Source organism: Pleurodeles waltl, chromosome 3_1, assembly GCF_031143425.1.
Source record: "Pleurodeles waltl isolate 20211129_DDA chromosome 3_1, aPleWal1.hap1.20221129, whole genome shotgun sequence".
Lineage (NCBI taxonomy): Eukaryota > Metazoa > Chordata > Amphibia > Caudata > Salamandridae > Pleurodeles > Pleurodeles waltl.
The window spans coordinates 550,777,652-550,804,916 of NC_090440.1; the positions used below are offsets into that span (position 1 = coordinate 550,777,652).

At 44.2% G+C, this 27,265-nt stretch overlaps 1 protein-coding gene across 3 annotated transcripts in view; it reads right to left on the bottom strand.

Moving 5' to 3' along the window:
- Positions 1-27,265, bottom strand: part of ITGA11 (integrin subunit alpha 11) — a 574,736-nt gene that overhangs the window by 471,666 nt on the left and 75,805 nt on the right. For 2 of the 3 annotated variants that reach the window (XM_069222912.1, XM_069222911.1), the window contains exon 2: positions 10,731-10,842. In XM_069222912.1, the coding sequence (XP_069079013.1) occupies positions 10,731-10,842 (112 nt within the window). The remainder of the gene's footprint in view (positions 1-10,730; positions 10,843-27,265) is intronic. The other variant, XM_069222913.1, reaches the window with a different exon arrangement.

The following is a 27,265-nucleotide window of genomic DNA, read 5'->3' on the forward strand; positions in this document are numbered from 1 at the left end:
GGCAGTTGCTGAAGGTCTCGGCGGACACGTAGTCAGCTCCTGTCGCTCCCGTGCAGAGGACGCCAGCGCAGCACGAGGAGGAGGGAGAACGCTGGTTTGTGATCGTCTCGAGCTGCGCAGTTGTTGAGTTTCGTCCCCAGTATTGGGGTGGCAGGAGCGGGCGGGGGGCGCGTTGGGGCTCGTCTAAAGCAAAGAGACCAACAATAGCAGCACACTTCCACCCACCACACTCACCATAGGAGGCTGTAAGATACCTTCGGCATAAAACATTGCAGGAGGGAGCTGGCGGTAACGCCAGGGCACACAGCACGAGTTACCTATTATGCTGCTGGGTATACACCATACCCTGACTAGAAAGCTGGATTAACCATTAAGCAAAATAAGCAGGTGCTGGGGGCACCACGGAAATTTCCCATTGCTGGATTTACCATGGACCATATGGTGCACTGGAAATGGTGCAGCCGAACCAGTTTCCACAAAAAGGGGCTCCCACAATAAATGAAAACATTACATGCATATGTATACTATAATAATAGAATAGTAATATTAGAGATTAATGACATATATATTATTCTTGGGACTACAACAAAATTAGAATCTGGTAACTGCCTTAAAAACTTGTGCAGATCTGTATGGATGTTAGCTGACCACAGAGCAACTGTGTAGTTCAGGAGATGAATTTGAAAGATAAAAAGCAGCTACAAAAGAAATGTTACCAGATGTTGATTACAAGGCAACTCAAACTCTCAAATGTATGGGAAAGAAGCTACCCAATGACAGACATGCTGCACCAGACGTATATCTGAATGCCAGAGATACATTTCATAAAATGAGATGAGAAGAAGAGAGCTGCACAAAGAAATAGCAGAGATTTTATTTTTAAAGTGCTGTGCCACATAATGTCCCGTTATCATCTACTGAAATTGAAAGGTAATCTTGGTGTTGTCAAAAGCTGATTGCTGCTTACCCAGAGGACTTGAACACTAATTTCTCAGCTGAGCTTCAGCAGTTCACTCATATGTGCATCATAGGTGTAAATGTAAAACAAGATTCAGTTATGCTGAACTTTATAAAATAAATGTAGAAGACAATATTGAGTGTGCCTTTCCAAGTGAAGACACTTGCTTTTGTATATTTGTAACACTAATGGTCGCAAATTGCTCAGCTGAGTGTTAATTTTCTCAGTTGAAGTATATTAAAAATGTCCACATAACCACTACACAACAAGACAGGCTGGATACATTATCTCTACTAAGTATAGAATCAGATGTGTTACATAAGATTAGTTTTGAGGATCTGATCAAATAATTTACAATAAGAAAAAATAGAAGAAAATGTTTTAAATGTAAATAAAGGGGAAGTATACAAAAATAAACATTTTCCATCTTACTGTAAGTTTTGTTTCATTTAGAAAAAAAATAACATTTTATTTTATGGTTTATTATTGTTTATATTTTGAATTAGATATGTATGGGGACACCAAAATCTTTTAAGTGCTTAGGGCCTCTAAAGATCTTAATCCGGAGGTGCCTGACTGTGAGACTCCTTGACATTTCAAGATGTGAAACTTAAGGACATACATCAGTTATACAGTTTGCTTGAGAGTCATGGCTTTAGAACACAGCTGGTGGTGAGACTCCTGGACACTGAGGTGGCTATGAAGCCCGCCACCTCTAGTCATACAACACAACTGGCTGTCAGACTCATGGACACAGAGCAGGTTGTGAGGACCAAAATCATACAGCAGGTCTTTATGCTAGCTCCCCTCGCTGCCTATAGCCAGTCTCCCCTACTGACATTGGTGTGCTGCTGACACTGCTGCCTTCCTCCCCAGCTCTCCAAACCAAGGAAATCAGCACAGAACTCATCAATATCCTCAACGCTTCCATCACCACTGCTTCCTTCCCCGACCGATGAAAACACGTAGATGTCAGACCACTCCTGAAGAAACCCTTGGTCGACCTCAGCAAACTCCAAAATTACCACCTCTTCTCACTGCTTCTGTTTCCCGTCAAAGTCCTTGAGAAGGCCATCAACCACCAGCTCATCAAACACCTAGAAAAAACCAACCTGCTCGACACCTCCCAATCTGGCTTCCATGCTGACCACAGCATCGAGACCACACCGATCGTCACCACGGACATCAGATCACTCCTGAACTGGGGTGAAACAGCAGCCCTGATCCTCCTCGACATTTCTGCTGCATTCAACACCATGTATCAATACACCCTCATCAAAAGACTCACCGGCATCAGAATCTAAGGGGATGACCTCAAATGGATCCTTCCTCACAGGACAAACTCAGAGAGCCCGCCTACCACCCTCTTGCCAACAGACTATGCCCGCAACCTCGGCATCACCCTTGACAATAAACTCACCATGAAGTGCAAAATCAAGACAGTTGCCTCCTCCTGCTTCCACATTCTCCGCATGCTCCAAAATATCTTAAGCTGAATCCATGTCAACACCCAAAAGACCATCCCTCAGGCCCTCTTCACCAGCCGGCTGCACTATGGAAACGCGCTATACACTGGTATTACCACCCAACTCCTCATGAGTCTCCAGATCATACAGACTGCAGCAAGCAGCCAGACTCATCCTCAACCTCCCTAAATGGATTCACATCACCTCCCACCTCATGAATCTACATTGGCTCCCTGTCTAGAAGAAACGCCAGTTCAAAATACTGACACACGGTCTACAAGGCCCTATACGGCCAGGGGCCTAACATACATCAACCACTGCCTGAACTTCCACCAACTCGACAGACATCCGCACTCTGCCTCCCTAGTCCTCGCACACACACACTCTGCATTTGCCAAAGCCACAGTGGAGGTCGTTCCCTCCCCTACCTCGCCGCCAAAGCCTGGAACCACCTACCTGTCCACCTACGAACATCACCATACCTCTTTCAGAAGGGGACTCAAGACCTGGCTTCTGGCTGAGACCAGCAAAACCTCGGTGCCTGGATATTCTCAGGGGTAAAGAGCAGCGCTTTACAAATGACTGATTGATTGACAGCACAGATGTCTGTCAGACTCCTAGCACACACGCTGCCAGCTGTGAGGCTCCGGACACATGGCACCGCTGCGTGTCAGATTTCTGGCTATGCAACGTGCTTTGAGGCCTCGGTCATACAGCACTACTACCTGTCCAACACCTGGCATGCACGCTGCCGGCTGTACAGCCCCAGCCATGCAGCACATATTGCGGTCAGACTCTTGGATACGAAGATGGCTGTGAGGCCCTGGGCATGTAGCAAAGCTGCATATCAGACTCCTGGACACGAAGACGGCTGTGAGGCCCTGGGCATATAGCACTGCCTGCTGTCAGACTCCTGGACACAGAGCCGGCTGTGAGGCTACGGGCATATAGCACTGCTGCCTGTCAGACTGTTGGACACGGAGCGGGCTAGAAGGCTCTTGGCATATAGCACACCTGCCTGTCAGACTCCTGGACACGAAACTGGCTGTGAGGCCCCGGGCATAAAGAACATCTCGCTGTCACATTCCTGGACACGCACCCGGCTGTGAGGCCTCAGGCATACAGCACAGACACCTCTTAGACTTCTGGGCATGCAGCCTGCTGTGAGGCCTCGAGCATTCACCACAGCTACCTCTGAGACTCGCTGGTACACAGTCGGCTGTGAGGTCCCAAGTATGCAGCATAGCTGCCTGTCAGCCTCATAGGCATGCAGCTGGCTCTGATGTCCGGACATACACCTCACCTAGATGTCAGACTACTAGGCACGCAGCTGGCCCTCAAGCTACCGGGCACAAGAGGTTTACTGCGATACTCCTGGGCACAGGTCACATCTGAGTGTCGCCTGGGATCTGGCTAACAGGCTGAGCGCATCTGCACTCAGATTCACATCCTGATTTATGACTCCACGTGCCTCATGGCATATGTTTGTGAAGCTTCACATCGGTTGTTTCATCTTAAAACACTTTTATTTCTTTACTGAGCTTATTTATCGTCTTCCTTGTACATCCTTCTACTTCGAGTGCTTCTTGTGGTTTCACATTTACTAAGATATCCTTTTAATATTTTGGGCCTTTTATTCAAAGGCTTTTTATGTTAACAGTTTGTATTTTAATAGCCTGGTACCATTCTCCTTATCATTGCCATTTCCTGAAGAAGCAGAGGGGTGGAGGACCCTTGGGATGAGATGGTGTGCAGGACCACTGAGACCCCCCCCCCCCGGAATTAATAGAACCTATGGAGGGGAGGTGCTGCCGGTCTGCCGGTCTGTAGCGCCAGGAGGGCTTCCTCTAAGAAGGGAAGAGACTGCAGCAAACTGGAGTACTCTGTGTGATATGAGGAAAGTTACAGTGAAACCTCATTTGTAGTACGTCACCCCTATGAATGCACCAGTCACCTGCTCTGTAAACTCCAAAATGCGCAATCCATAATGAATTGAAGATTAGGAAATGCATAATTATTGGCAATACTTCTCACAAATTTACTGTCCTATGTTCTGAAATAGGAGAAATTTATAGTCTCTCGTGATCTCAATGTCTAGCCAGAAGACACGCATATTCCTGACACCCAGTGCTTAATTTGAGCCAGTGGTTGCAGATGGGGCCCACCAGCACTCATTTTTGGGGACATGCACTTATGTTTCCTCTCAAGCATTAATCAGAGCAAGAGAAAGAAAAAGACAAAGAGGGAAAGAGGGAGAAAGACTGAAAAACAGTGGCAAAGGTAGAAAGCAGGGCTGAAAAAGAACCAGCAAGAGTGAAATAAAAGCGATGGGAATGTTTGGCGGTGGATGAGAGAGGCAAGAGGTGGAAACAAGATTATGCTGATTTAGCAATTGGCAATCCCAAGAATCCTCAGTGTCGTCTGCTGGTTTTTGCCCAAAAACTTCAATGGCACTTAGGCACTCATTATGACCTTGGCGGGCGGCTGAAGCCGCCCGCCAAGATCTGAACTGAACACTGGGCGGCCGCCAATGTGGCCGCACTCTCGCCGCAGTCATTTTGAGATCCCCGCTGGGCCGCAACACAGGAGCCAGCTCCAAATGGAGCCGCGGTGTTGCGGCTGTGCGACGGGTGCAGTTGCACCCATCGCGCTTTTCACTGTCTGCATAGCAGACAGTGAAAAGCTGCACGGGTCCCTGTCTGGGGGCCCCTGCACTGCTCATGCCTGTGGCATGGGCAGTGCAGGGGCCCCCACGACTCCCCCGTAGCTGCAGATGTAATGATCCCCCTTAATGTTTTACAATTGAGCAGTGCTGGCATTGTAAACCTTCTGCCCTTCTGCCTCAATCCAAACACTCCATCGTTCTTTTGCTCACCATGCCACCCTAGTTTGGACCCAGCCCTGTGCAAATCTTGACCCTATTCCTCAAGGGAACAGTACAGCCCGAACGGGAACAAGCATTCTGGGACTGGTTTCAGGGTATCACCCTTCATCAGCCAGGCTGGCTTGAATCCAGTGGGACAGTGAGCATGGGACCCACGTCTGGGCATACCCTTCCCACTTAGGGTAACTTAAGCAACACAAAAGGATGATGGACGGAGTGCTGAACAATGCAAACACTCAACCCCAGTCACAGATCTGGGTTTAATCCATCGTTCTTTAGCTCACCATGCCACCCCAGCTTGGACCCAGCCATATGCAAATCAGTCTGGACCCTGTTCCTCAAGGGAACAGTTGTTTTCGCATTAGTCACAAAGCTGGGCACTTTCCTGGCTCCATTTTCACATCTCAAGACTTACAATTGTGTTTCTCTCCCACTCCTTTAACTTGGATAGACCACTTTGGTGTTCCTTTCTCGTTCACATGGCACACTGCCTTGTCTGCCATTACCGACGCTTGCCCTCCTTGCGGCATGATCAGGAGGTGGTCCACTGTCTCCATTATTCCTTCCCTGAGCTTCTCCTATGCATGACGCCGCCATTCTTCTTCAGCGATGACTCCAATTTAGTGTCTCCAACTTTCACAAGTGGGTCACGAACTCTTTAGACGCCACTGCCCTCTTAAAACTTGCCCATCTCACCGCGAGATCCCCTCAGCTGACTGGCACGATCCTGCTCTGTCAGCAGCCGAGCGCGGCTGCAAACAATTACAAAGGTCTGGAGAAGCAGTTTATGAACCTAAAGATAATCCGCTCTATGCCGCTGCTCCGCTTCGCTATAAAACCCTCGTTAGAAAGGCCGAATAGACTATAACAAAGCTACTCACAGGATCTTTCACATTGTTATTGTCTTGTCCAAGCAGTGTACTAATAGCCAGCTCCATTGCCCTTTCCCAGACTCTATGGACACTTCTCACAGACGTCTTTTTAAACAAAGTGAGCGAACTCTGATCACCCATTTCCCCCTTCGAGTCCGTCGAACCGCAGAATAAACTCCAGAGGTCGCCTCCTTTGACAGTTGATTATATTTTGTCCTCACGAAAAAGATTAAACGGGTCTCCCTCACGCAATCCTGCCCAATAGGTATCATTTACTTAGTCCCTGTAATATTTGTTCATGCTGTTTCACAACTCTGTAACAATTCTCTGTCAGCCACCAACTTCCAATCAGTTGGAAAACAGCCATCATCCCCCCTCTTAAAGAAAACTCAGAGCTGGTCTTGCCAATTTTTGAGCTATCTCCCATTTCTGACCCAAATTCCAGGAAAATACATAGACAGACCGCTCTCTCTGTTCATCTCTGAAAACAGCATTCTCAGTACGGCTCAGTCCACGTTCCACCTTCTCCATAGTACTGAAACTGCACTGAAACCAATTTCAGGCGACACGAGCCACACGTTGGACAAGGGAGGAAAAGCTGCCTCTATATTACTTGTCTTAAAGGCACCTTTGAAAACTGTTGTCTATGAGAGAGAGAGAGAGAGAGAGAGAGAGAGAGAGAGAGAGAGAGAGAGAGAGAGAGAGAGAGAGAGAGAGAGAGAGAGAGAGAGAGAGAGAGAGAGAGAGAGAGAGAGAGAGAGAGAGAGAGAGAGAGAGAGAGAGAGAGAGAGAGAGAGAGAGAGAGAGAGAGAGAGAGAGAGAGAGAGAGAGAGAGAGAGAGAGAGAGAGAGAGAGAGAGAGAGAGAGAGAGAGAGAGAGAGAGAGAGAGAGAGAGAGAGAGAGAGAGAGAGAGCTGATGATGCTGGCCAGGACCTTTCATTTCTCTCTTGTTTAAAACACGTTTCAAGCCTATCTGGTCGTTTTTTGCCAGCTGGGTGAGTATACTTTGCTAAAAACAACCTAAACGACAACAAAGCAGATGTCCTTGTCTTTTGTCTTTGGAGCTCCCCCACTTCTATTTGAACCCCTTCCAAGTGGCCTGCAGACCTTGGCATTCTCCTGGCCCATGTCTTTGCTGCTTGCAATCTTGGCATCATTTTCAACATCTCCATGTTTCTACTAACTGTTTCCTTTTACTGAGACTTCTCAGAAAGATTGTCCATCCGCCTCCTCTTACTCATCGCAACGCTGTATGCCAATCTACCGTACACTCTCTTCCTGACTATTGCAGTTCTTTATAAATTGGTCTCTCTGTGTCTAATAATGCCTGCAGCTCATTCAAGATACAGCAGCAAGGCCTATTTTTGGTCTTCTTACTCTTACTGCCTTTACCCCAGTGATGAAAAATAGCAGCCATTTTTAAGACCCTGTGTATCTGCTGTCGTGCCTTCCATTGCCTGGGACCCAATAATCTTCACTCTCACCTTCATGGCCAACTTTCTTTTTGTTCCTTCTGCTCCTCCTTCAAAATCTGTATGCATGCCTCTAGAATATACTTATCCTGGTTTGGTGAACGTGCATTCTACCATCTTGATGTCAAACACTAGAATTCCTCTTCTAGGGGTAATCTGCTTCATCGTTTTATATCTTGCCTTCGTCAAGCCATAAGAAACCTGGCTTTTTCCTGTTTTACTATTTTTTCTAGGCTCCAGTTTCTTTCTCACCTGCATCAGAACACTCTCTTGAGGGTAACAGTGCAGACTGTACATTTCATCTTCTCCTTATGATTATCATTAATGTTCTTATGTTCTCCTTATGCTTATGTTCTCCTTCACCAGGGATATGCCATTATTTTAAGAATTGTCATCTGTTGATTTTGAGCAAATATCAGTTTTCATTATTTGATAACTCCAAGAAAAGGAATCCAGAGAAGCTAAAAGAATATCTCAGCCATAGTTTTACTTGTTTTACCCATAACCAAATAGACTTAACCTTAATGTTCAACGGGTCACAGAGGCAACATGTAAGGCATATAAGTAATTTCTCTACAAGTCAATAGACTTGCAGATCTTATAGTTTAGACAAGTCAATTAAAAATCTTAAAAGGAACTATTGTTCTTCTTTTTCTTCGATTTCTATCCTGGGCCTTCTGAGGACAAAAAATAAATTTGAAACATTTGGTGAGAATTACTTTGCAAAAGCATATTTTTTATTTAATTTTCAGTTTCCTATGAGAATCATTGGAGAATTATGGAGCATTCATGGCACACACTGTTTGTTACAACCAAGATATTGACATTGTGAACCCTACCAGAGGATCTGAATAGCTCTTTCAACATTTTTTTAAATTCACTGAAGACATTTTTCGACTCAGAAAGGCATTGTGACACTGGGCCAGGATAATCAAATTCTCAGGTGCAGCAACAAAGCTGAGCCGGTAACCTCTATGGTTCAAGTGATAAAAGTTCCCTTGGTGTGCCCAGGTTCGAGGAAAATCTTTATTTGTACAACAGCACTGTCCTAGGCCCAGGTCGCCATGGGTGTGTGTCTGTCGGGGCGGAAGGGGTAAAAAAGGCTTAAACTGTGACCTCGAACCCCAGTGTAGCTCAAAGGAACATGTGTGTTGTGCGACCTTGGTTTTAATGTTCTAACGTATAAACAAATTGCAAAATATTTTTGGATATCTCTAACGGAAGTGGCAACTTCAACATTTGGAAGGGTCCGAGGAGCACTTCAGTCAGCCACGTATAGGATGAGACTCCTGAATATGAAAAGACATTGACAGATGGAGTGGGAAGACTCAACCTTTGAAGGGCTAAGGGCAGTAACAACGCACACCCTCTTTAAATTCAACGATAAAACACATTACCAAAAGAACTCAGAAAGTACAAGTGTACTAGTTCACCCAACAGTCCTTTGAGCTGGGGTTTTTTGGAGCAGTGATTCCAGCGATGGTATCATAGTTCCTTAAAACATACATTTTATGTAACCAACGAGCCACTGCAACATCAAAAAATTGAATAAAAGTAATTCCTGTGGGAAATCAACCTGTTCCTGAATCATCTGCAATACATATAGCAAAACTTTCATGCAGCATGTTACTCCTGGAAACCACCAAAGAAATTGCTCAACAATTGGAAAATAAATGATACAGGGTAGAGGATAGCTAAGGTTATCACCCAAGACAGAAGGATACCCACATCATCCCATTCTGAAAAAAACTATGCTGCCTCCCAGGTCAAACATCAGTCACCTGCATATCGCTCTCTCACAAAACACCCTCCCTGGAGAAGTCACACAGTCATCAATGTCTGAACAACCTCCCCCAGTACAAATCATACCCTTCATAAATCAGAGGCTCCTTCTAATACTTTGCTCTTCAAAATTTACCACTTGAGGTGATCCCTCTGACACCATTCAACAGACTCTACTAGGAACCAATCAGTCTAATGTATTCATTTCCAAAAACAACCTAAGATCCACAGGAAATCCAACATTTAAACACAGGAAGCTCCCACTGACAAAGATCTTTGTTGTCCCAAAGGAGTTTAGCACATACCAATCTCACATCAGTAGTCAGGATATTATGATTCTACAACAGTACAATAATGCAACATTTCCTACTATAATGATAAAGTGTGATCTCATTTTGAATGGAAAAATCAGGAGCTAGACTGGAAACATAGGGCCTGATTGAAAGTTTGGCAGACTGGGTTACTCCATCACAAACGTGATGGAATTCCTGTCCGCTGCATTACAATTCCATTACAGCCTACAATTGTAATACAGCGACGTTACGGTTGGGATGGAGTAACCCCTCTGCCAAACTCTAAATCAGGCATAAAGGTTTATTTCGGCTGTAAATCTTTTTCACCACATTTTGATTTTGCAAAAAGCTTGCATTTTTGATAGGGAGACTGGGAAAGTTCACACTGCAACTCTGAACACTTTACTGCACAAACGTCAGGAATTCCACAGTCATACAAAGTCAAAGAATTTGTGGTAATTATGCACATTACAGTAGACAACTTTACCAGACATAATATGCTTCAATAGCTGCAACCTGAAGATACTGCTCTTGCCGTGGAAAGCACTGTTCACAGAAATCCAGAACAGAAGCCTGCAGCTTCTATGCATATGCATTGTTTTTTTTAAACCCAGTGCTTAATTTGTGCTTGTTGTTTCCGGCACTTATTTTTGCGGGCCGGTGCTTATTCTTCTGCCTCACACATTCGCTGCGAGCTCTTGTAGCAAAAGACACATATGGGAAAGACGGAGGAAGAGAAAAGCGAAAAAAAGTCACAAAGTTAGAAAGCAGAAAGCTGCGAGAGTGAGCCGGAGGGGCAGGGGGTGTCCTTAAATAGAAGAAAGAGGCCCGAGATGTCTTCAGGGTTACTCTGCCTCGGTATTCCGTGTTCGCATATTTAATTGCAGCAACTTCGTGTTTCAGAGGAGAGCTTTGAGCACCGGCCCCTTTTTATTTACAAATTAAGCACTGTTTAAACCCAATGTGGAATTACACATTCAAAGCACGTGGCTCACACACTTACCACTTCTTTCCACCAACCTCATGCTGCTGCACTGTGTAGCCAAAGAAGGCATCTTTTGAACCCCGGATGATTTTCGGACTCTTGGTGTCGATGTTAAAGGCCTCAGAAACCCCTGAAAAATAAAGGACGGTGTGTCAGAAACATGACCAAGTAGCCCAGAGAGGAGAATCCTCATCGAGTAGAGACGTGTCAGCAAAAAGGAACTCTTCCAGGTATTCACCAGAGCCACCCAACTACAGACTGTGCCTTAACAGTCCAATACTGGAGAGCAAACCCTCTTCACTCATACAGTGTGTCAGCAACATTTACGCAGCCCGAGCAGCAGTTTACGAGGATTTCATTGGATAGTTTCCAATATCGGGAAGCAGCCATATAAATGTTTTGATTACTTACAGCTAATGTCATCACTCTGATTCCATCTTCCTCAGGCCAGACCTTACATTCAGTGGTAAGTGCAAGACTTCCCACAGGAACTCTGCTGTTTATCCCAAGGGATGTCCCCCAAAGGCTGGGAACAGAAAGGGTGAATCAGAATAAATTATTTGTCTCGGAGGGAAAAAAAAGGTGACGGCGGGGCTTTAAGATTGGATTGCACCGCCATTACCCCACTGCCTTATTTATTGCCTTTATAATGGTGATGTTTAGGTTACCCTGATCTTCATCTGCAAGGGTGGTTGACAACACAGCATCTCCGCTGTGAGGTGATGGAAATGGGAAGTCTTTTTCCATACAAACCCACGTAGTTTGATGGAGATTACCAGCATCGAGTTCGGTTTATAGATTCTCTCACCAGTAGTACCATCCTCTTTAGGTCAGAGTGGTACCACTGCCGGGCAGGTCCCCGCTTGCATTAAAACGGCTTGGTGCTGTGTCTGGGCTGGGACCTTTATTCCTGCTTACATCTTGCGGTAACCCATGTGTATTCAGCTGCAGTACTGAATCCGCCGTGGGAGGGCGCTGAACTGGGCTCCTTGAAAGTGGCTGTTGTCCCTCCACGTTGTCCCTGAGACTCAGGTTTCATTCTGAGACAGCCCCCACCCAATGACCGTAGAAAGAAATTAGAACGCCTCTTCTACTGCAAATTAACTCCAACTGTAGATTAGAAACAATAATTTTCAAAGTATTTTCTGTGGAAATAAGAACTGTAAGATTTAAACACACGGCACTTAAACTAGGGGAACATTTCTGCCCGGGCATCTACGAGGCAATGTTCCTGGAGTCCCCCGAGTGTGCCCAGTTTTTACAATCGGTATCCGCGAGGCATATCCATCCGAGTGCTTTTGCATCTAAGCATGAAGGCAGGATTCTTCATCAAAGTCACCTGCTCCATCACTCCATCCTGGACTGCCTTGGCCACCCAACCCTCGCCATTCCCCGCACCCCCTCCTCTGCATTGAAACATGTGTTCTTCTGCTTCCTGCTCAGTTTGTCCAACCTAACTCAGAGATGGGTTGACAACTTGTCAATAAATCAATCATAGCATTTGTAAAGCGCAACACCATCACCTCCAAGAGTAGCTGGGTGATGGGGATGCCTTGTCTCTGTCGAAAAAGCCACGTCTTGAGGCTCCTTCTGAAGTCCACCAGGGAGGGAGCTGTTTGGAGGTGGAGGGTCAGGCTGTTCCAAGACTTGGCTGCTATGTAGGAGAAGGAGCAGCTTCTGCTGCGGCTGTGATGAATGTGTGTGCGAGGTTTAGCAAGGCAGAGTGTAGTTGTCTTGTTGGGATATAGAAGCTCAGTCGATGGTTGATGTAGGATGGCCCTAGGTTGAGGAGAGTTTTGTATGCAATTGTGAGGATTTTGAACTGGCATCTTTTATGGACGGGGAGCCAGTGGAGGTTCCTAAGGTGTGTTGTGATGCTTGAGCACTTGGGGATGATTCTGGCTGCTGTGTTCTGTAGAGTCTGGAGTCTTTTAAGTAGCTGGGAGGTCACTCCGGCATAGAGAGAGTTGCCATAGTCGAGGTGGCTGGTGTCGGTAGGGATCCATTTGAAGATTCGGCAGAGAATACGGAGGATGTAGAAGCAGGAAGAGGTGACTGACTTTACTTGTCGATTCATGGATAGTTGGCAGTCGAGGATGATGCCAAGGTTTTGTGCGTGGTCTGATGGAGAGGGTGTTGGTCCGAGTTCTGTTGGCCACCAACTGTGGTCCCATACTGAGGTGTTCTTCCCAAAGATCAGGACTTTAGGTTTGTAGATGTTTAGTTTGAGGCAGTTGTTTTTCATCCATGTTGCAACGTAGGTCATGGTGTTGTGGAGGTTGGCTTTGGCATCGTGGGGGACTTCAGTGAGTGAGAGGATTAGTTGAGTGTTGTCAGCATAGGAGACTATATGAGTCCGTAGGATCTGATGATGTCTGCAAAAGGGTCATGTAGACGTTGAACAGGGTTGGGCTGAAGGAGGATACTTGGGGTATGCCAAGGGTGACATTTTTAGGAGTAGAAGTGAAAGGAGTGTGGCCTGAGAGGAAAGAGGCGACCGACTTAAGGGTGTTTTGCTGAATGTTGTGGAGTCTGTTGAGGAGAGTGTGGTGGGAGACTGTATTGAATGCTGCGGAGAGGTCAAGAAGAATCAGAGCTGCCAACTCTCCTTGGTCGAGGAGGGTCCTGATGTCATCTGTGGAGGCAATCAGTGCAGTCTCCGTGCTATGGTTGGCCCGGAATCCTGATTGTGAGGTGTCGAGAAGGTAGTTTCGTTCGAGGTAGTCAGTGCGCTCTTGTTGGCTTTCTTGAGCACTTTGGCCGGGAAGGGGAGCAGGGAGATCAGTCTGTTTGAGGTTGCTGAGACCAGTGGAGGGTTTCTTTAGGAGGGGTCCGACCTCTGTGTGCTTCCATTCGTCCAGAAAGGATGCAATGGAGATGGAAGATGTGAGTTAGTTCCATGCCAATAGTCAGGGCCGGCTTTAGGGCGGTGCGAGTGGGGCGGCTGCACTGGGTGCTGACCTGGATTGGGGGGCATAGACCTCGGAGGGGCACTGTGTTTAGCAACAACTTAGAAATTTGCGATTTAAAAGCACCTGCTGAAAATGTCCTTGTGGGCCCAGCCTTCAGTAAGCAATTAAAATGTAAAGATACCTCTTGTGACAAATTTTCCTGCTACGGAGAGAGATGGAAGTTTTGTCTAGCAGCAGCTTAGACTCGCCATAAAGTAGTGTAAAGGATTAATATGCCTGCTGAACCGAACAGAACTATATTTTATGTGGATAGCTAGGTGTTTTAGTAAAGCCAGCCTTTACAAGCACTTTAAAACAAATTAATGTATGTGAAAGGGGGCTATGGAGAGATGAGGGGCATTTTTGTGGGTGGTAGTTCGGGAATCCGAGGAGGTGGTCATGGGGTGGGGGTACCAAAAAAGACTGTCACACAGGGCGCCACCAGTGCTAAAGCCGGCCCTGCTAATAGTGTTAGCCCCGAGGTTGAAAAGCTGGTGTGTGTGGGGGTCGGTGGGTGCCCAAGAGCGGATGGATGACATGATGGCTGCAGATGTCTGTGTGGTAATCGGAGACCAGGAGGTTATCATGTGGATGATGTTCGCTGCTTGAGAAATGTTCTCTGGGCTGGAGGTGGAGAGTTGGGGGTCGAAAATGTTGTATATAGTGGTGATCTTGTTGTGAAAGTAGTCTGAGAGGGTGTTGCAGAGTTAATGGGATGGGTGGATGGCGGTCTCTGTGGCTATCGGGTTGGCGGGTCAGCGGCTTTGGTGATCAAGTGGTGAAGTTTTAGACAGCCTGGTTGAAGTTGAAATTTGCGGTGCACGTCACAAATAAAAAAAACAGCCTATAGAGCAAGTCACGCTCTCTGGGAACTGTTAGGAGATGATCTCTTAGAATCCCCTGATATGCTAGCAATCATCACACTGCTACAAGAAGAGACACCTTGTAAGCTGGTGGCGATACTATACACCTTTGACAGGAAGCCCAGAGACCAAAACCAACTAAAGCCCGGCAGGAGTGGCACAGAGGTTTGGGTGTTGTCCTTACAGAGGCCTATTCAGTAGTACAGTCCATATTACACCCCGGACCGCCTATTTCATTATGGCCTCCGGGAAACAGCAGACTGTCCATGATGTGTATGGGTGATGCTGTTTTTTTTACACATGGCATGGGATTGCCCGGGTATACACCAATTCTGGGTAGCTGTATTTAGGGAACTTATAACTGATGTGAACCTGGATGCCTCACCACTGCTAGCTCTACAGGGCCTAAGACAAGGACATTAACGATGGGGTCAGACACTTGGTGGCAATGGGACTGCTACTAGTGAAGTGCAGAGTGGCTATGCGATAGGAACGGGCCCCATGCCAACCTTACAGGACTGGCATGCAGACATGGCATATTGCACCACACAGACTTACTCATACAATGAACTTATCCCAACACAAAATTGCCTGAAAAATTACTGGTCCCCCTACCAGAGATACCTAGTAAGTAACAAGGCAGGGGAGGCGGATAGAGAGGCAATTACTCCAGCAAATGGAGATAACTGCAGCAGCAGTGATAGTCCACACGGTACAGAGTACTACCCCAAACCTGGACGGATTATACATGATTATTTTTTAAGTGCTCAGCTATGTACATTCAGCGTATTGTACACTAAATAATACAGGTAGACTGAGTGGGCTCTTGATGTACATTATGCAACAGAATTCCTCACCTGTTGTGCTTACATCTTGTAAGTGGCGGCAGAGTTGTGACACTGTCTGGATGACTTGAAAATGTTATTTGTTGGTTAGTTTGTTGGCGTCTCAATAAAGGAAAATTGATAAGCAAATACAGCACAGAACCACTGAAAGCCCTCTCTGAAGCCCACTTTTATTTTAAGTGGAACAAGTTTTATTTTAGGAATTCAATGGTCCTAATCTGATTTTAATTTCAATTTCAGGGTTTTCCCTTAAATGATTATTCCTTTTTTAAGTGTATGGGCCTTCCCTGTTGTTCATTACTGAGTCTAATGAGAATAGCTGCTCCGTGTGCCCGAGACTTAAATGAGAGCCAGGGTAGCTCCTCAGAGTTATTTACCACTAGACTGGCTGAGCTGACCAAGATCTATATGGATGAGGATGTTGACGTGATGTCAGTGTGGCTGTGCTGTGTCATGTGACGTCAAATGATGTATGTTTAGTTGCTTGTGAAGTGCATTATAAAGCCCTGAGCAGAGGTCGAAGTGGATGTGATCGGAGAGGCACCATGTGCCCACACTTTTTTGATTTATGAAAAACTGTTCCCTACTTTTCATAACAAAACGTCCCCTAGACAGTGAATTCCAATAGTCTAAATGCTTCAGCTGAAGCATCATGCAGTGAGTCTCTTGTGCTGTGAAACTGAAGCTGGGCAGACAGCCAAACAAGCCTTCCTGCCAGGGTGCCTACTTGCCTGAAAAAAATTAAAATGTGCGCTATGAGTTAATCTGCAAATGTAAAGGGTAATATGAAATGCAAAGGATGCTTAGGAGCCGGTACCGGCTTTAGTTGATCAAATCACTCAAAGATTTGTGATGGCAAAGATTTATTCTTTTTGAGTGCAAAAGAGTTAACAACTGAGCTGTAAAGTGTGTGTTTATATTTATATAGCACTTACTACCACTGATTGTGTTGAAGGGATAGTAACTTAAAAAAATTCATTAAATACAGCCTGGGTATTACTAAAATCTATATTTTGGAAGCACCATTTGATCTTAAACCTTATTGAGCATTTTGTAACAGTCTATCTCATACTGTGTGTAATGTACTACAGTGTTTTCTCACTGAGTAGCAACTTTTTAATTCATTTTTCATTTAAGCTGAGCATTATTTTATATGTAGCAACCTGACGATAAAAGACAAAAACACATATTATTTTGTTTTTTTTTAGCTACAACTTTGACCCTGCCCCAACTGCACTGCACGCAGCATCACAGTTCCCATACTTTTTTAATGGACTTCAACTGCTGGCCCTGAGGCAGAATGAAAGGGGTGATGGAGACCAGTAAATGGCTAATTAACAAGAGTGTGTTTTGTCGCAACCAACGGATGTTTTATTATTATGTGCTGCGTGTATTTTTTAAATCTGATCGAAAGCCTAACAACACTACTTGTTACTACTTGCAACAGTAGGCTTCAATACACAGGTTTCCAGCTGGACATGTAGGCCGCCTGTCACACTGAAACATCTGGCTAGCAGGGAATAGGCAAAACTATTAGTCATTCACATAGCACCCTTTAGTGATTGGCTATTAATACACTCCACATGCAGTATACTGCAATGATGCACTCTAGACATGCAGCTGCTAAATTATAATATGCTATTTATTACCGTTATTAAGTGTGAGGAGGAGCCATGAGTCACACGAGATGAAGCCTTGAGTGGTTAATGATACCCAAGGCCGGCTTTACTGCTGGTGGTACCCTGGGCAATAGTCGTTTTTTGGCAGCTCCTCCCGCCCCTATGACCTCCTCCTCAGATTCCCTCACTAACTCCTGGCAAAAGTATCCCTCATCTCTCCATAGCCCCTCTATTACATACATTTCATTTGTTTTAAAGCACTGGTAAAGGCAGGCTTTACCATCCACTCATCTAGCCACATAAAATACAGATCTGTTCTTTGCAGCAGGCATATTAACCCACTATGCTACTTTATGCTGAGTCAAAATTGCCAGTGAACAAAACTCTGATCTATCGCTCTAGCAGGAACATTAATGAAAAGAGTTTTCTTGACATTTTTGTTGCTGCCTGAAATCAGGAGGTGCTTTTAAATCGTTTGTTATTGCTAAACACAGCACTTACTCCTGAGATTAGTGGGAGGCATTGGTTCAAGTACTAACAGAATAACATGAGCACACTATTGGCATGCAAATATAACGCATCTCGAACGTAGTCAGAGCACAAGTCCTAAAAAAGAAGTTGGGGGACTAACCAAGTTAGACTCTATACAAGCAACATTATGGCGTGTAAAATCACAGCATGTGACATCATGGTGCTTGACATAACAAAGATGTGAAATCACAAGAAATGGCATTTCAACCCATAACCTCACAGGAAGTGACATCACAAGAAGCGACATCTGATCTTAAGACCTTGCACATATGTTTAGGAGGTCTATAAGGAGTACATTTGAGTGAATTACCAGATTTAACAAATGAGGTTTTTCGTCGGGGTTGTGCCAAAAAAGCAACACAACTCTGATGCAAAATCTAGGCCTCAATTTCAAACATTTTTTTTTTTTAATCTCTGAAGCAAAGACATTGAAACAAGGAGGAACTTGGGTAATAAATCTGTTGTGCTTAATTAGGTGCAAAGACTACATTTAAAAAAACCTTATGGGGAAAGGCACCTGCTGCAGAGGGTTTTGTATGCCTTGTAAATCTCAGGGAATAATAATAATGGTAAAATGACTCTGGTGGGTAGCATATTTGCTGGAAAGATGTGTGTCGTGTCTAGTCCAAGTTTTGCAAAGTACCATAGAGAGTTAACTTGTCTCCTCCAAAGCACACCATGACAGATTTTATTTTATGTAGATAGGTAAGTGGGCTATTCCTTTTAAGATGGAGATCCTTTTGTTACTTGCAGTTATAATATAGCACAATGAACTATGAAAGACAGGCTACTCCTACACCTTGTAACCCTCACTATCCTATGTAACACATCCTGTACATAGATTTACAAGTATATGATTTCTTGTCAATTTATAATGTGTACATGTGCTGCAAAGCGCTCTGACAGCCTGCTTTGGGACAAGTAGCATTATAAAAGAAATAAAACATAATAGTGATAATTAAATCGCTATGTGTGTAAATATAGGAACAGACCAGCATATGTGACATTCTTACAGTTTATGCATATCTCTCATATCCAGGGACTGCCCAAAGTTATCATGACTCTCTTATGTTCTTGTGAAGTGACAACAAGCTGTGAGCCTTTGTTTTCCTTCCATTGCATTTGAAGGAATTTGTGAGGCTTCAGATAGCTCCAGAGAGAAAAAAAGGAGGCTTAACGGCCAAAAACTTTAGCCTTTGTTGTGGCCCAAGCTCAAAATAAAAAATAAACACTTACTGCCACCTGCACGTTGCTGCTCAGAAAGAAAGCAGACAATGTGCAGGCACTGCTGAATACATCGCGTTGTTAAAACATTACACCAGAAGGAGTTCAGAATGTGGCAGGCACCACTACTTGTAGGGTGGACGGTGCCCACTTTGTGAAAATAGTGGGTGGACTCCGTGAACCCGCATGTACCCTCGACTTGTACCCTGAAGGTAGTTATATATAGCTAAGTATAGGTTTACTATACTTAATTCCAAGTATATGTAGCTTGACTCACATATATACATACATACATACATATATATGTGGTTTATACGTGCATTTAGATGCACACAGATAGATGTTTTCGTGGTTTCATTGTACAGAATTAAGCAGTATCAAAACCGATATTTCACAGGGAACCATGAAATATGGGAAATATTTCACAGTTCCCTCTGAAGTACAGATTTCATCATCCTCATAATGACAGCCCCAAAAGCACTAGCAGAGCTTTTCAATTGTTAGTTGCGCTTTGAAGAAAACAGGGATCTCAAGCTAAGTGCACCCAAAATAAACATGTATTATAAATTATATGTAATGGAAACCATGGTACTCTATTGCCATCTCAGGATTCTGGTGACATTTACACTTGTCCTTTGGCCTTGCAGTTCATGATATCACCAGAACTCCAATTATGGGCCATACTGTTCTTCCCCTCCCCTTTCCTCCTCTCCCCGCCACTGGAGTGATTTTGGTACTGCACAATCATGGATGTTGAGAACACTATTTGTACACACTGATATTCAGCCCACGATATTTTGACATACATAATAGTGGCATACGGAATGATGCGCAGTAGTTGGTAGATGGTGATCTAAAGTAGGAAAGCACATGATGGTTTGTACATGAGCAGCCCTAGTGTTGCACCTCAAGGGAACAACGGAGGATGTAAACCAGCGGATTATAAACCACGGCGGAGCACTGTATGATGTTGCTTTGCACAGCAGTGGGTGACATCCCTCAGTGGGTCACTAGGTGATGTACTGTAGGAGAGCGCTGTGCCAAGTGTCTTATATGAGCAGTGGGTGATATATTTTAAGGGAAAATTAGGTGATAATACTCACAGGAACACTGGGTGATGTGTGTCATGGGAACACCTTGTAATGTGCATCAGCGAGGCACTGGGTGAGATAAAGGTCAAGATCACATGACTGTCGTTCATCACCAGTACACACTTCGGTGTACAATGAGAAAGTAGGGTGTTTAAACTTAGGGAACAATAATGAGTTAAATGCGTGTGTCATGTGTCACATTTTCAGCCAGTCCTGTTGTTTTTTGGGCCAGCAAAGTGAAACTGTAAGTCAGAGAGTACATATTTGTACTGGCTTAAAAATAAGAACTAGTGCCCAACATGACATTTCCCACTTGGCGGCCATGAACACCAATAAATGAAATGAAAGTATATATATATATATATATATATATATATATAAATATATATATATATATATATATATATATATAAATATATCACAAATGCCAGACACCCGAGGCTACTTTATCAGTGGCAGTCCGGGCGTGGATCCAGCTCTCCACAAATATAAATACAATTCCTCCAATGATATATAGAAGAATGCCCAGACAGCAAAATGAAGTCCAAAAATACTTTAATACCAGTTGCTTCCTCCCATACAATGCGTTTTTATATATATACTTGATGTGACAATGATCCTGACTCCTGTAGCCTAAACACTCCAGCTATTTGGAGAATTATCAGGCTTGCGGGTCAATCACGCCAAATCAAAAGCATTCTCCTTTCCAAACATTTTACCAACCGGTTCAATCCGACTAGAAACAACCAAAGCCCAGTGGCCCAACACACCTTTTGATATCTAGGCATTCAGATTTACCAGGCCCACACTGACTTACTTGATGGGAACCTCTTACGGGTGACATCATCTCTTCGAGCCCAAGTGAAATTCTGGATTACCCTACCACTGTAAGTGGCGGGCCGCCTGGCCCTGGTGAAGATGGTGATGTTCCCAAATCTATTATATTATTTTGTTAATTTCCCCATCATTGTTCCTTCCTTGGTTTTTTGGACACTGAACTCTCTTTTAACTGACCTCATATGGGCCTCGGGCTGCAGCCACATTAGCCTCCAGAAATTACAGCTGCTAGTTGATGAAGGGGGTCTGGGTGCGCTGGATTTTAAACCTTACTGTTTAGTAGTGCAATTACAATGGCTCTCATATGGGTTAGTGGGTATAAACTTGCAGGAAATAGGCTATACACCAGCTCAGAAATGTAATGGCTTCTTATACTCTCTATTACTACCTGGGAAGGTATCCCATCCCCAGAGATTGCTATTGTTACTACATAATGCCCTAGCGTATTGGAGTTTGGCACTTCACCTTACAGGAAATACGACCCCATATTCCCCTAATATCCAGCTATGCCTCCTCCCTACAATTACAGGGTTGCTATTGACTGCCAGACTCTGACAATTGGATGAGCAGAGCATATCAACAGTAGGGGAATTATTTGAGGAAGGACTAATAATCACACATATGGAACTTATACACAAACATGTTCTTCCGGGAACCCTCTTCCTCACACATGCTGCTATATTGCTTTACATCAAGACAAACTGGACATGGACAGGGCAAGAACGCCAAACCCACTCTTTAATATGAGCGATACATGAGATGGGCACGGGCAGGCATTTAGTTAGGTGACTCTATAGAGGCATACGCCCCCCCCGTCCAGCTATCATTGTCCCCATTAAGAGACACATGGGAGGCAGAAATTGCGCACCTGCTTCACGACAAAGAATGGCAAATCCTCCTGGAATATGCCACCCACATACTCCATAACTCACGGTTTAAGTTTATTCAATTTATGATCGTTCATAGAGCCTATTTGACACCCTCCAAGATCGACACCCTTTTCCCCATAGCGCCATCCACCTGTCACAGATGCCAGACTGAAGACACAGATCTAATACAAATAATTTAGGCAGGTTGTCAGTTGTTGCCCTACTGGGGAGGGGTTAGAGACTCACTTATCTCCCTGACAAAACACTTATAGTGGGATAAAATGGAACATAGCACACTGGGGCTTTATCCAATATCAAAGGGTGCCCACACAGAAGTTCGCTTTGTAGACTTGGCGCTACTACTGGCTAAAAGGCAGATAACAAGACACTGGAAATCACCAGCCCCTCCTTTGGTGCTACAGTGGAGGGAGGAAACGTGCCGGTGACCAATCACTATGGTGTGAGACACAATATTAGAACAGTTCTGACTGCAAATGACATAAGCTAAAAAAGGAAATACAGACAGTCCATAACACCAATAACTGCAGCTAACTGGTATTCCCTACCCTTCCCCACTCACTGTGCAACACTAGACATTGAACTCCGAGTATGCACTGTCATGGAAATGAATTATGTCTGATCTAATGGGCAACCCAAGTATATAGTACCACCCTATCTTGGTGGTTAGTGGGAAGGGGATGGGTGGAGTTTGTATTGTTCAAGACGATAGTAGGTGAAATATGTTGAACAGTAAATGTGACATGAGATACAGACAAAAATTGTTTAATGTCCCACTAATTCTCTGCATATGAATAATGGCCATATTATATGTACATATCATAGTTGTGAGTTTTATCCATTATCAACTGTGAGAATGTATATCACCGATGATCGTCCCTATGTTGTTTACTTTTTAAACAATAAAATACATTTTAAAAAAATGAATGAAATGAAATTATGGAAAATTAAAAAAAAAACTATATGTTCCTCTTTATAATAATTTGACAGTTTATTTTATTTTATAGTTTCTCTGGTTTTTCAGTGTTCTACATTCTGAACAATAAGGTAAGCATTAAGGAACATTTTCCCAGATTTTCATGTACTGTGCTCCTCAAAAACGTTTCATAGTCAGTGTCTATCTTTCTCTATACACCTGCTGACATGTTTCAGGCATTCATCACAGCATAATGGGTCAGTGGCCTTCATCAGGATGTACACGATCCCTACGGTGACCTTAACCTACCTAAGGAAAATTTATCATTTAGTATAGGGGACAACACTTCATGATCACAAAATTGACAGGAAAATGCATGTACATGCTGGCATCCTTTTTTGACAAGTCAAAGAGGCTTTCCAATAATAAAACACATTAACACATGTATTACGGTAATGCCATCATATTTCACAAGAGAGTGCTATCCTAGAATCTAGATGAGTGATAAAGCACTGTAAACATTTTCAACAGAAACCAGACACAGTGTACCGACTCACCATAATTTGGAAATGTTTACTGCCCCCTGGAGAGACAAAGGTAAACACTACAACCAAGCATATGTAAAATCAAGAACACATGCATTCAGAAATGTCATGAGCTTCTTCTTCAAGGATACGTGTCAGCAGCTTTACCTAGTTACGTCCATCCATCTGAATGTAAAGAATCACCGTATAATTAATGTACCCCCTAAAGACCATCTAAATGTGTGATGTCCGTGTATGATTTAATCATGTTACATCTCTAAGTGACTCTATGAGAGTTACATTGTATCTTCATGCAATCTGAAGGCACAGTGTGGAAGACAGAGGGAGCTGGGAACTGTGGTCCCTAATAGCCATAGGTACTTATAAAAAGAAGCATTCAGATCAAGACACATATACATGTCTCAGTTATGGTATACCATTTGATTCTGGTAAACTCTAAAGAACCTACATGGGGTAAACTACGAGTAAAATACTCAGGCCTGACTAATAACTTGTGCCCATAGTATGTCATCATTCAACCCTGTAATCAATACATTCTCCTTTGTTCCCCTTCAAAAAACAGTTTGCTAGAAAATGTGTTTCAGATATTTTGTCTATGATTACCCATTCGCAATGGTCAATTTAGAGAAAATGTCATAGTTGCAGTATTGCATTTACAGTAAATATTGCTTTTATGTTTGCTGACCCAAACTTTTTGTGTCATCATACCTATATACCTGAGCTTACAACAGCAAGCAATCACACAGAATACAATTTCAGAGCTGGGCACAGTATCCCTGGTGAGTTCACATGGTGTGTGTTAGCCTACATCTAAAAAAAGGGTAAACACTACACCTTTTGCTTGGATAATGACCTCCCACAGTGTGGTGGTTGTGGGTTCTGGTGTGTTCCTGTGTGGTCTAGTATGACCAAGGGTGCCTAACAGTCCTCTTCTTCTAAAGCAGAACATAAGTTTTTCAGAAGAGATGGTTCCTGACACCAAGATTCATCAGATGGCTTTCTTCACCTTGTTGATAAACAACTATAAGTGGTATCACAAATCACCTTAGCCGTGTACATGCATTTGAAGAACTTCTCAATTATTATTGCTGGCTCATTTTCTAGCCTTCTTAATGGTTTTGGTGGGGAAAAAGGTGTTGGACACGACCATCCTTTGCATGGTGCACTCAAAGATGTTTGCCTTGATTGTTTTTGCTGGGTATAGAATTCTCGGCACTCCTGCTAACCAGTGATAAAGGGCATGTGCTCCTCCTTTCAACATGGTGAAATTAGCATACCCCCGATTGTCATATTTTACTTACTTGTAAGTCCCTATTATATGGTACAAGGGTGTACTCAGGACCTGTAAGTTAAATGTCACAAGTAGACTGCAGCAAAATTTGTGCCATATCCATTACAGTGACAGAGTAAGCAGGAGTGCATGCCTACGCCCAGCAACCTGATGGTGCAGTTTTAAACTTCAAAATGAACTTGTCAAAATAACTCCTATTGACAGGCCTAAACGCTCTTTTTTTCTATTAGTAAGTCACCCCTGAGTAGGCACAATGGCCTACAAGGCAGGACGAAAGGCATTTAAAAGTAGGACATGTAAAGGTTTAAGGTTAACTATGTCATTTCCATAAAAACTATTTTCACAGTAGCTAAGTTGGCTATTCCAAAGGAAAGCACTGGGGCACAATATTAAATCTACTAAATGTTATCCCCAGCTAGGGGACAGCTACAGTCTTCATTTTTGGGCTTTCTGAAACACTTATCACAAGCCTAATTTACTGGTAAAGTTGGATTTGTAATAAATATTCTAGAAAGGGACATTTAGAAAATCACCCTTTCCTTGCCTAGAAATGCTGGTGGTCTATCTGTTGAATTCCAACTGTCACCTGGCAGGTGATGTATGGTGAAGTGTGAACTGCTTGAAATGCCCAAAGTCGCTGGGGGTTAGCCCCTGGAACCTTAACCCCATTGGTTAGGGCATCCCCAGCAGTTATTCTGACCAAGTAGCTTGTGTCAGCTTTAAAAGTGGCACCCCAGGCACCCACTTCAGAAAACTATTGAATCTGAAGAAAATCAGAAGAGGACTGTGTCTGCTGTCAGAACCGCGAGAAGAGACCTGAAGGACCGAATCCGATCTCTCTCTTGTATCTAGGACAAAGAAATGGCCTCAAACAGTATAAAGCTGACATGTTACAACTACAGGTACACAACTAACTACAAGAGGCATTTTCCTGAAACAGTTCAGCTGACCACAGGCAACTGGACGTGACTCTCCATTTGGCCTCCGTGAGTCCCCCGAGGTCCCGGGAGGCTTTAGAAGAGTACTCCTAGTAGATGGTAAAATTTACAACCAAGACGAACTTGGTTAGTGTATCCGACCCGTGCTCCAGCATAATCAGCATCAAATTGTGCCTACTTTCTGCTCTACTACGACCATTTGCTATAGTTGGCTCTTTTGTGCTTTTGGCACTATTTCTACTAAAAAAATTAAAAATCTATTTCTCTGCTTTGTTTTTGTGATTCTGGTGTAATTTTTTAATTAAATTTTACTCTATTTTTTCATTTGTTTTGGGGCTTTTATTGTATTGCATTTTGACCCATTTTCTGATATTGGTTTTCAGCAGTGGGATCCAGGACTTGTGTTTTGCATTAGCACTCAGGCCCTCATTACGAGTGTGGAGGTCTTAAGACTGCCACACATGTGGTGGCGGTCTTACCAGCACAGGCCCGAAGCCAAACCACCATAACGCCGCAAGGACGGTCGGACCACCGGGCCAGAGGAGAGCACCTCCGGCCCAGCGGCAGCCGTATGACTGCCAGCAGTATTACGAGGTGGCACACCGCCAGCCTTTTCATGGAGGTCGCACCGGCACGAAAACCCTGGCGGTAACGCACCCAGCTACAGGAATCCCCATTGCTGTCGCTGGCACACGCTCCCCCACATGTTCACACACTTTCAAACACCCTCCCCACTCGTCCACACACATTCAAACACCCCCTCACTTGTCCTCACACTTTCAAACAGCCCCCCACTTGTCCACACATTTTCAAACACCCTTCCACTCGTCCACACACCCACAGACATGCACACCCACTTACCCAGGCACTCACTGACAAACACCTCCATTCACTTGCACCCAGACATGCACATAAACACCCCCATTCGCTCACAAACACGCAATCGTACAGATACTGCCACCCCTCTGCATACAAGCACACACACACAGACACCCCCACCCCCACCCATCCACACACTTGGAGATATGTATCCCCAACTGCAAGCATACATCCTGACACTCTCACTCGCTTGCACACAGTCATGCACACCAACTCATCAACACACTCCCTAATATACACCCCCACTCGCTTTCACACACCCATACAAACACCCCTTCTTGCATGGATCCCAATTCACACACCTACTCACTTGCACTCCGACAACCCCTCCCCTCCGCTTCCATTCAGACACACACACCCTGCACTCACACATATATACACACACTCACTCACGCACACCCATACCGCTATATATACACATACACGCACACACCACACAAATGCACACAACACCCCAACCTTCCCACCCTCCCTTTTGGACAGTCCAATTACCTGTCTTGGTGAGGTGGTCGTCCGGGAGAGGATGGGTCTCGGCGTTTTCCACCACCAGCACTGCATCGCCATTCAGGAAACCGCTGTATCATATTACGGCGGACGGAGTCCTGTTAGCGTAGCGGTGCTGGTGGTGGAAAACGCCTCTCTTCCACCGTCGGTAGTTTCCTATCTCTGTTTCAAGGGAGCCACATTTAGATGTTTTTAGAGGTGGGGAATTCTTATAACCAGATGCCCAGGACATATTGTTTGGGTCAAGGACAACAAGTTTTCATGTTTATTTTGTTCTTGGAACAATAAGGCCTAAACCCCTGTAGCACAAACCCTGTAGCTGCCAGTTTACAGTACCACAGGATGGATCAGGAAATTGTGTAAAACTTGTGTACATTTGTAATACTGTTTGAACTTCTATTTATGGTTCATTAATGCAAAGCCTTTACTATTAGGGTGAGCGCTCTAAGGAAATGAAAGCTCAGATTATACTACTGACAGTGGTTTCAGTATAAAAATGCTTACAAACGTTTGCAAAGTTTAACAATATGAGGCTACTTATATTGTTACCAGAATGATCTCTGACTAGATGCAAATATTTGCATAAGCTTGAAAGCAAGATTGATGATTCTTTGCATCCAAAATAAAACGTA